Genomic DNA, 10,584 nt, shown 5'->3' on the forward strand with positions numbered 1-10,584 from the left:
CACGAGTTATTAAAATACAATTAAGGTCATGAATGAAAAATGGCACAAGAAAAGTGGAGGCCAGAAAATATAAAGAGCGATAGAAGTGATGAAATAACTACATGTAATGTGAACTGTGCAGGGAGAGACTGTGATGAGCATCAATTAAAACACAGATCTAGATTTATTGAAGTTAAAACATAGGATATGATATGTAACATTTAAGTCAGAATCTTGATATTTTGTGAGCAGTGTATAATTTTAAATGTCCAGTCTTTATTATTTTTCCAGTTTGACAAATACTGACATACAATCTGGTGATTAACCCTCTTTTTCTTGTTCTCTTGTTGCCTAAATGCCACCACAAAAAGAAACGCGTATTGAGCATCATTACAGTCTGTCTCTGTGTTTCCTTCTCCTGTAGGTCTGTCAGTGGGAAGAAGCTGTGCTCCAGCTGTGGTCAGCCGTTAGGAAAAGGGGCCGCCATGATCATAGAGACCCTCAGCCTCTACTTCCACATCCACTGCTTTAAGGTTGGTGAGAAAGAGAGCGCTCATCCTCAAAAAGTGCTTTTTCTAATGAAAGACCGAGACTCATTCTTAGCTTTATTTCATTTTCTGCATCTTATACAACATCCATCAGAAGCATGGATGCTGAACAGCCAGTGGCATTAAAGGAAGTTATATTTGTGATTTTACTTACTGTCTACAAATCCCACAAAAAGACAAAGTCTGCATTGTCTCTGTATGTGTTGTAGAGCTCGATTATTACGCAAAAAAATATTCAAATCCCATCGGTGGACCACACCATTGTTTATTTTGAGTGTTTACACTGTCCTGCTGCTGGAAATAGCCACTGGCTAACCAAATGTTTATTAATTCGCAGCTGAAAATAGTTCCCAATAAATGCATTGTTTTGAGTAATGTCTCCTAAAAACTACAGTACCCAGTTGTTTAGATAAAGTATTCAGGCTTTATGAATGTCTGTGTATATGTGCATGGGTGCAGATTTCAGGGGGATATTTAAAACACGTGCACGTTTTTCCCTCCACCACTACCTCTATACCTCCGCTGCACCAATAAATAAAAAGCAGATAACTGGTGTATAATTACTCATAACCACAGAAATACAGATGCATGTAGGGTATGCACAAATTGTTGCATAAAAAAGAAAGCGTGTGACACTCAAAATTCCTGGAGTGGGACCCTCACACCCCTTAAAGTGTCCCCTGCAATGCTTAAATAACACCTACACTGACAAACCTCTGCAGATGATCCAGAACGCAGCAGCACGTCTGGTTTTCAACCAGTCAAAAACGACACATCTCACCCTGAAGTTCAGATCGCTTCATCGGCTTCCAGTTGCTGCTAGCATAAAATTCAAACTCTGACACTTGATTTAAAACAACCATGAAAACATCTCCCTCCCACCTGAACTCTCTCATTCAGGTCTTCACTCCTTCCCTCCTTCTCACTACACTCGGCCAACAAAGGGTTCCTGATAGAACCAACACAACCGTCCATAGCTACACTCGTCTCCTCTGTAGTTCCCCGGTTCCTCTCAGTCTTGAAGGAAACACTAAAACCCCACTTCTTCACTGAACACCTTTGCACTTGACAGACTGCAAAATAAATAAGTAAAATGTAAAAAGCACTGCCTGTTCACCAAGGTCCTATTGTCACACTTGAACTAGTTTCATGGCATTTATAAAGATTATTTTCCCTTAACTAGATCCTTACTTGTGTTGTATCTCCTCTCAGATACATATTGTTTTGGATAAAACCGTCTGCTGAATGGAATTGTATAAATTGTAATTGTAGAACCCATTGATTTGTATCTTTTTTAGGAGTAAATAGTTTGGGAGCCTTGGAAGTCCTGCAGTATTTTCATTTTAGTCTTTTCAAGGGATTTTTTGAACATTTAGAAACAAACAGAATGACATCAAGTACATCCTTAAAAGACACTAGATAATGAGCAGTGAGTATTAGTATAAATATGTGCCTCTGTGCTTCTGTCTCTCTTCAGTGTGGGGTGTGTAAGGGACAGTTAGGCGACACAACTACGGGGACGGATGTCCGGATCAGAAACGGTCTCCTCAACTGCCACCAGTGCTACATCCGCTCTCGCTGTGAGTACTTTCACCCCCTCTAAGCCATGCTCTCCTCTCTTAACCCTTTAAGCTTCAGTGTACCGCCGGCGGTACACCTACTAATTTGCATAGGAATTTCAAGAATGTCCGACGGCTGCAAACACGATTATACAAACACTATACGCCGATGGAAAGCTTAGATTCTCATGAATCTGCCGGTATAAACCACTTTCAGATGTGATTACCACAGCGGGTGAGAAAAACACATTTGTCCGACAAAAACAAATATTCATCCATCCGTTCTCTATACACAGCTTCAACGCACACAACGCGACTCACATTTCCGGGTTTATTATTACACACAAAAAAAAGATTCCACAAAAAACGGTCATAATCCAACCTTTTACATCCAGATGAAACAAGCCAGTAAACTATTTTATCCAAAACATGTCCTGAAGTCGGTATAAAATCCCCAAATCGGTCATTTTCAAGGAAATGCACCTCGCGATGCCCGTCCAATATTCCCTGTATTTTTCGTAATTTTTTTTATTTAAAAATAGAATATTAGGGATTTTTTGTACTGAAAACGGCTGGAATTGACTGAAGCTTAAAGGGTTAACCTAACTCTGTCCTGCTTTTATCTGTTTCTCCACATCTATCCTGTCTACAGCAGTGTTTCTATCCATCCATTACAAACATGAATGACTGCGGTCAGATTTGTCTCACTGGTTCCAAACAAATGAGCCGTCATCATGACTATCTGAGAATCACCTAAAGTACATAACTCACTTCCCTTCACCAAGACAGAACTTTTAATCATTTTTTTAAATTAGAAAAGAGCATAGGTACTCTTCTCCCTTATTGTTTGGTAATGTTGGCCATATTTCATATTTTCACAGATGAATGAATGCAAATTTTAATAATGTGAATGCAAAGCTCATGAAGCAGTCCTCAAAGGTTATTTTGATTTACTGTTTTCAAAGTAAACCCGACACTGTTTTATGATGAGAAGAAAAATCTGTGTATTTTAAAACTTGGACTTTATTGCAGCCCCACTGTGAGGCTGATAAGGCAAATGTATTTTAATGTTGAAATCCTACCCGGTGCAGCTTTAATGAAGAAGTGTCAAACACACTGAAGCTGCATCAGGAGGAGGCGCAGGTAGGAAGAGAGTCTGGAGAGGATGACGGTAACTTTCCGTCCTTTTCACCTTTACCGCACTACAGCAAAAAAAGTTTGTGCCTTCTAAGCAACGCAGCTTGTGTTTCAATAACCTCTCAGCAGCCGTTTATCATTTGGGGATCAGTAAACCACAAAATCAAATCAGAGCCTCTATCAAAGGACTCCCGAGTCTTTATCTCTAATTAAGAAGGGTTTCTTTCACTGCAGTTGCATGTCCTTGAACTTAAAATCCCATAAAAACAACTTGTGGTTGATCAAAAATTATGGTTTTCCTTCTTTTCCCCCCCCTCCCCCTCTCTTTCCTATCAAGCGGCCGGACAGCCAACCACATTGTGACGCTCGACTAAAAAGCACAAGGTTCACGGAAGAAAAACCCATCCTCCCTGTTTTAACCCGATTATCTGCAAATCATGTCCTTCACAGCGTGTCGGGATCTTTGCATCCTCTTCAGCTCGATAACCGTTGAAGATTCATCATGTGGGATAATGGGGACAGTCACGCGTTTAACAAAAATAACTGTATATTTCTCGTGTTTATGTCATCTGATACGTGAGTGAAATCTGGATTTGATTGGTCCTCGTGCCACCACAAACTGTGTTTCATCATGCAGCGAAAGAGAGAGAGAGACTGTTCAGAGGCGACGGCCATGTTGAAAAGAAAACGCAATAAGATTTGCAGATGAACACAGGTAGGCTATGCTGATGCCCAGAATGAACACTAGAATCAGATTCTATTTTCCTGGTTGGATAAAAAGAGAAAAAAAAGAATATTTACTATGATGGAAATGCAGTATGTCTTCACTTTATACCATATAAACAATATTTTCTTAATTTGAGGTGATAAGAATAAAAAAAAATGGAGTTTAAACAACATATGATCAGGCAGCACAGATTCGATCTGGAAAAACAAGAATTTTATGCCCCTTTAATGAAGTAATAGATTCAAACAAACCTAATCTAGGAAGTGCAATAAAGGTCACTATATACACAATACAACAAATTGTAATTCACTATATTTTATCCTTTGGCCCACACAGTGACCTCCAATGTCTCTTGTTCTGTGTACAGAATAGAACTAGCTTCTAATATAAAGACATAGTATGGATGTAGGCTCCTCTTTAGGGCAATAACATGACTTGTGAGCTGTCTTTGTGCTTGTGGGTCACGGCAGGTTGTTCGTCGTCCGGTCTGTCAGCTTGGAAGACTTTAATGTGCCTTAGGAAAGCAAGGTGAAGCAGGAAACAAAACACCAGCTGTATGGTGTTTAAATTTTCCTTTCTTTATTTTTATTCTCTTTTTTTTTTGAGTCCAGGAGGGATTTGGCCAAATTTAAACTCCTAAACTGCAGATGGACGAGCTGCAGCCCTCCTTCACATCACGCTTTACTTCACTTGATAAGTACTCTTTATTTTCTCAGATACAAGGATCTTAATTTCATATCCACCCCTGCGATTCCTCTGTGATTTATAGTGAAATAAAGAAAGAAATACATCTGTTTGGAAACACACACCCAATACCGTGTGTCTACTGCAGGGGGTCTTGATTTAATTTTGAATGTTTTATTCTAGAGCGATATAGACTTCTGTATGCTATTAATTGAGGTAATTTTGATAATTGCTCAGTGGTAGAATTCATTTATACATTTAAAGACATTTTAAAAGATCACCAGTACATGTTACACGTAGTTAAACGGCAGAGGTAATCCGAACACTTACCAGCAGCAGTTGCACCTGTGCAATATTTGGTTGGATGAAAACTGAAGATCCGTGCCGCCAGCTGCACATTTTAAGTCACTTGCTTCTTTTGTATGAGAAGAGCTCCGTTAGGTGTCGTGGATGTACAACAATAAAATAAAAATAAATGCACGTTTAAGCCTAAAACCAAATGATTTGCTGTATGAAAGCAAACTAGCAGCCTCCACCTCTTCCTCCTCCTGAACTGCGTCCTATAGCCGAGCTTCTCTCTCCGGGTTCATCTCTCTGATCTACAGTATTTTTAAGGTTCTGTTACGATTGTGTATTTTTATTTTTATCCTCATTTAGTTAATGAATCAGCTGAGTCTCTTATAGCGGGATCTTTGAGACGGAGCTCTATATTCAGACGGTCTTCTTAACAGGATAGTTGGGGAATGAGAACCTTTTACGTCTGTTCTGTATTTATTGTAATATTCACCTGAACACTATCCGAAATATAGATTAATTTGATGTTGAAATGCATCGGCATTTATAGCATACTGTATGTTTATAAATAAAATGTTATAAATTAAAATGCTGCTTCTGTGTTGTTGTTTTTTTTTTTGCAAGACAAACATCATTCACAGAAATTTGCAGAAACATTTTGAATAAAGCTGAAGAAATACAGGAAATAAATGCTTTAAACATTATTTCAGCAACTGAAAATGTGCAAAAGAGGAAACACAAAGTCAGGTTTTTTGGAAATTGCTGGCTGTTTCCACTTCAAACACCTCTTTATAAAAACAGCAAACATAGTTTAGTACTCCAAGAATGGGCAAAATTAAGAAGAAAAATGAATAAAGCAGTCAGAAATTGCTTTCAGTTCTGGCCAAAAAAGTTAAAAAATCTACTTCAACAATTTAGATTTAGGGCTAAATTTTGATTGAAGTGAGTTTTTGTTGTTTTTTTTGTTTGTTTTTGTTTTTTTTGCAGACTTAAACAGATTTGGACATGAAGCAGCAGACAAGACACCAACGAATTCTAAGTTTTCTCCTTTCCATGCTTGTCCCCATGTTGAGGAAAAAGGTATTTGCACATCACATAGGCTCATGAATTCCGGCATTATTTCTAAACCGTACCAAATGCAAAATACAAATATCTCACATCATTATTTTTATTGTTATAAATTTGTTTTGCAATTTATGTCCTAATGACTTATCTGCCACAGACAATTTATGAGCTTTAAAATAAACCGATGAAGACTGAGCTTTATTTAAAAGAAAAATAATTCAAAATGTGTTTAGAATAAATTGCAATGCCACTAGTTTCCAGTTCCGATCTAATTTTCTTCGAATTTGAACCCATTTTTCAAATAAACCTACAATTATTTGAACAATACATTTAAATCCAAACAAAATTAGGATTGTTTTTGTTTTGTTTTTTAAATTCAATTGTAAGAAAACAAAACAAAAAGGCTAAATAACCATTTAACTGATTTTTCTGAGGAGATATAAACCTTAGAGTTGACTGAAGCGTTGCTGTCCGTGGTGCTGAAAGCTGCGGCTTTTTCAAACACCGTCGCCGCATATTGAGTCATTTATGTTACAGAAATGTAAGAAAATAAATTAAACTTGCTGAATACAAAACGAATAATTATTTCCCCAAAGAAAACATGACAAAAGCAACGTGAGCTATTTTTTTTTTTATCATCAACAATCATTTCAATGGTACACCTGGAAAACTATGTGCACATGTAGAAATATTTCCTTCTTAAATATAAGCATTCATTACCTACATATAAATAACTTTCAGATCCTGGACAAAACATGTTACATAATGCTCACAAAATGGGAGGGAAATCATTGTAAAATCAGACAAAGAGACAACATGCAAATTATATAGAAATAAATACAATGTTTGCATCCATTCCCTTCTTTTTTCCTTTTACTCAAAATAAATTCTTCCGAGGGAATCTTGTAAAACATCAAAAAGACTTGTATGATCGATCTACGAGGGAGTATGGCCTATGGTTCAACTATAGGAGACAATAATACGTATTAACACTATACAATTTGAGCCACAAAAACACTGCCGTAGAAAGACACACAAAACATACAGATTTTCCTGTCAGAGGTGAACATTGCAGTAGTTTGTGCCTTTTTTTCTCGAGGAAATAATTGTGTTTATATCGATAATTTAAAGAAACTAAACTCTCAGCAGCCCTAGAAAGGAAAAAACGCAGCTGTAAGAGGCCACTTCCACACAGCAGGTCGTGTCTATAGAGAACGAAAAAGCAGAATGCGTCAGCGTCTTGTTGGATATTTCTTGGTTCGTGGATGTGTGGGAGAGCATCCTCAAGTCACGGGTATTAAACGTCTCTGTGCCAAACAAAGCAGCTGTTGATCTCTGACATTTAACCGACGAAACGAGGCTCCTTTGCTCGCTGATGGCACTACGCGTTTCCAGAGCGCCGACGTTTGCTCAAATTCTGGACAAAAAAAATAGTCATCTCAACAAGCCATTTCATCCAGTATTCAGTCTTTTTCTTTGAACCAGTTTGGGATGATCTTGCTTCGAATTTACGCGTGATAAATGTGTTATTTTGATGGTATTAATACAGAAAAAATTCTTTTTTAACTTTAATTTTCAGGATTACCTGTCTGGAAACAAGTATAAATATCACCCAGTTAGCACTTGTTCAAAGAAAAGAAAAACGTTATTTTTAAGACAGTCTGACTTGTCAAGATGGATATTTTTACAGCAAACTGACCACAAGAAATGGCGCAAGGCGTAAAAATAAAATAACAGTAGTCATTTTTTCCTAACTGCTTTTTATTGTCCTTAAGTCTGTCTTGGGCGATTGCTTTTTAGTCTCCGCATGGAGGAAACATCTCTTTTCCTCTGCTCTGGTTTTTCACTCCCGGCTGTGAAGCTTCATTAGAACATGCTGGTCTTTACTAATGTAGCTTTGGCTCCGTTCTGTCTTTGCAAAGAGGACAGTACGCTGGCGAAGGGCCCGCCCAACGAGTCCGGGATAGAGGTGATGGTCCCCGGTGCGGTGGCCCAGCCTTGGCTCGGTGCTGTCACTCCCATGCCGGTGGACACGGAGGTCTTCACTTGGTCCACCTGTCCGTTCCCGGTGGTGTTGACTTGGCCTGCGGTGGGGCTCGGTCCGCCGCAGTTGGAGGTGGGCACCGGGTTCGGGCCCGGTCCTCCTGTGCTGTCAGGGTCGGTGGTTTTGGTCTCTTTGCTGTCTTCGTCTCTTGAGTCTGACTTCTTTCCAGAACTGGACTTGGCAGCCGCTGCGGCAGCTGCAGCTGCGCGCTCTTGCTTGCGGAATTTGGCACGCCGGTTTTGAAACCACACCTGAATAGTTGGGGAGAGGTGAAAGCAGAGAGGTTACACTACTATAGTGGTTTGTTTGACAAGAATGAATGAAGTTATATGTTAGGAGTCATACAGATTTTTTAGGTGGTTGTCATAAAGATGACAAGCTTTAATATTGCTGATGTTTGTGTTCCTAAAGAAAACACTTTATTTTATGCAATAATGCACCACACTGGGTGGTCAGCAGTGTGTCATTTCAAAGCAGAAAAGCTTTTTGTTCACTAAAATATACTGTAAAAGTGTGATTAGTAGCAGTATGTTAAAGTGTTTCTTATTTGCATCATAAATCCTCCCGTGCATAATTGTGCGTAATGATGCGTAACGAGTGCCGGTGATTGTGTACCTGCACTCTGGCTTCAGTTAGATCGATTTTAAGTGCCAGCTCCTCTCTGGTGTAGATATCCGGGTAGTGTGTTTCTGCAAAAACCCGCTCCAGCTCCTTCAGCTGGGCGCTGGTGAACGTGGTCCGGATGCGCCTCTGCTTTCTCTTCTCGTTCAGTCCGCCGTGATCCGTGAAGAGTTTGTATGGAACTGTAAACGGAGTGAAATGCCACCGTTAGATGTGCACTGCTCGTATCGGTGCTGTAATGGGGAGATATGAGGCTGTGTAACTGTGATGTTGTCAAATGGAAGTAAATTCAAATTCGATATTTTGTATAAAATCCGGTTAAGGACGCTGGGCTAAAGCTTTCAATTGTATTATGCCTTTGATTACCTGTGAATTAGTTCAGAATTGATAACGTTGCAGACCTGTGATGCGCTTAATTGTAATGTTAAACTAATTGTTGCTCCTCAGATTGAGGCTCAAGTTTGAAAACTTGTCGTAATGTTCCCATCCGCCCCGCTTGTTGCTACTGTAACTCCAATTCGGTGTCAATAATGAGCTTTAGTCTTTGGTTATCTAATTATTTTCGAAGCTTTATGTCTCATCGCAAAGTAAATAAATTATGCCTATCATTTTGGCAGCTTAAGATAATTCTGTTGGCGGTTTTGGGTGTGACTGGGATAGTATAACCCCGTAACCGAATTACCTCTTGCCTGCAATCGCTTCTAACGTGATAAATTCTTTCATTTGTGTAAGCAAATTTCGTTTGGTAAATACTAAACACATTTCCATTTTCAAATGCAATCAAGGCGTCCTATAATACACCGGGTTGAGGCTCCGGAGCCGCTGCTTACCTGCGGCGTACGGGCTGCTCTGGTGGTCCCGCAGGGTCCCCAGGCTGCAGGACCCCGGCGTGAGAGACGGACAGCCGGAGGTGGCCCCGAAAGTGGTCCTGATGGGATTGTACTGAAACCCACTGGCTTGACTGCACGAACTGAAGTCCGCATAGGCCGATGCCAAGCTCGACGTGTCCATCCCGGCCATACATGACTCGTAGGCAGAGGAATTTAGGTAAGAATACTCCATTTTATACATTTGAGAAGGCTCGGTAGTGTGAGAAAGCTGCACTTCCCTGGAAAAAAAGTAAAAGAAAAGCACCCAAAAAATGGGCTTGAAGGGAAAAAAATCAAAAAAAATCAAAATGAGGATAACGCGCGGTCTGAGTTTGGGGGGAAAGATGACTTGTTTGGTTTGAACTGGTTGGAAGAAGGCTGGACGGTGGGTCGATGTTCACTGCTCAGCGCCTGCTCCAAAACTGGCCTCCTTTATAGGAACCTAGCCCTGTTTTATGAAAAGCCCCCTAAGAGCCGCCTAGCCCGAGGTCTCTAGAGCATATAGTCCTCATAATAAACTTGGCTCTTTCCGCTTGGACAATAGCAAAGCGTTTGGTCTTATTGCTAGCGCTTTTTTACATGACAATAACTCATCAGTCTATTGGGCTGGCACTGGGGGCCCGGGCTGTCCAACCTCCCTATCATTGATCCCCTGCATCTCTAATTAGAATTTAATACCACGCCATTACGCACCCCTCCACCACCGCCGCCGCCGCCCACCCCTCTACCCATCCGCCCCACTCCTCTCCAACCACCATCTTGCCCTTTAATTCAATCACACCACTTGGAAATAATGAAAGTTGGGTGACGATTCTCCCTGATCCAATTTTCTCCAAGCTTTTAAGCCTTTTAAGCGACCGTATACCTTGGGCAGGATTTCACATAGTATTCCCCCTCTGCCTCTTCTCTCTCTGCCCGTCTGCTCAGACTATTCTCACTGTTTTTGAGTCTGATCTTCTGCACTGGAGCGGGAAAAACATGTCCGTTTTTATCTGTGGTTAACATCCTGTTCTTTTGCGTCGAGGTAAAGGAATCTGTTGCGAGTCTACCTGCTTTT

The 10,584-nt window shown here is 40.2% G+C and overlaps 2 protein-coding genes across 20 annotated transcripts in view; one reads left to right on the forward strand and one right to left on the reverse strand.

Moving 5' to 3' along the window:
- LOC110960615 (LIM and calponin homology domains-containing protein 1) overlaps window positions 1–5,517 on the forward strand; it is a 101,558-nt gene extending 96,041 nt beyond the window's left edge. For all 19 annotated transcript variants that reach the window (XM_051953999.1, XM_051954006.1, XM_051954007.1 and 16 more), the window contains 3 exons: window positions 404–512; window positions 2,005–2,107; window positions 3,561–5,517. In XM_051953999.1, coding sequence (XP_051809959.1) covers window positions 404–512; window positions 2,005–2,107; window positions 3,561–3,586 — 238 coding nt within the window. In that variant the 3' untranslated portion in view covers window positions 3,587–5,517. The remainder of the gene's footprint in view (window positions 1–403; window positions 513–2,004; window positions 2,108–3,560) is intronic.
- A 1,092-nt stretch (window positions 5,518–6,609) lies between these two features.
- Window positions 6,610–10,135, reverse strand: phox2bb (paired like homeobox 2Bb). Its single transcript, XM_022207923.2, has 3 exons — window positions 9,489–10,135; window positions 8,653–8,840; window positions 6,610–8,288 (listed from the first exon to the last, which is right to left on the reverse strand). The coding sequence occupies exons 1-3, from the start codon at window positions 9,727–9,729 to the stop codon at window positions 7,860–7,862; spliced, it is 858 nt and encodes a 285-aa protein (XP_022063615.1). The 5' UTR covers window positions 9,730–10,135; the 3' UTR covers window positions 6,610–7,859.
- Window positions 10,136–10,584: the final 449 nt, after the last annotated feature.

The sequence above is a fragment of the Acanthochromis polyacanthus genome, chromosome 10 (genome assembly GCF_021347895.1).
Source record: "Acanthochromis polyacanthus isolate Apoly-LR-REF ecotype Palm Island chromosome 10, KAUST_Apoly_ChrSc, whole genome shotgun sequence".
Taxonomy (NCBI): domain Eukaryota; kingdom Metazoa; phylum Chordata; class Actinopteri; family Pomacentridae; genus Acanthochromis; species Acanthochromis polyacanthus.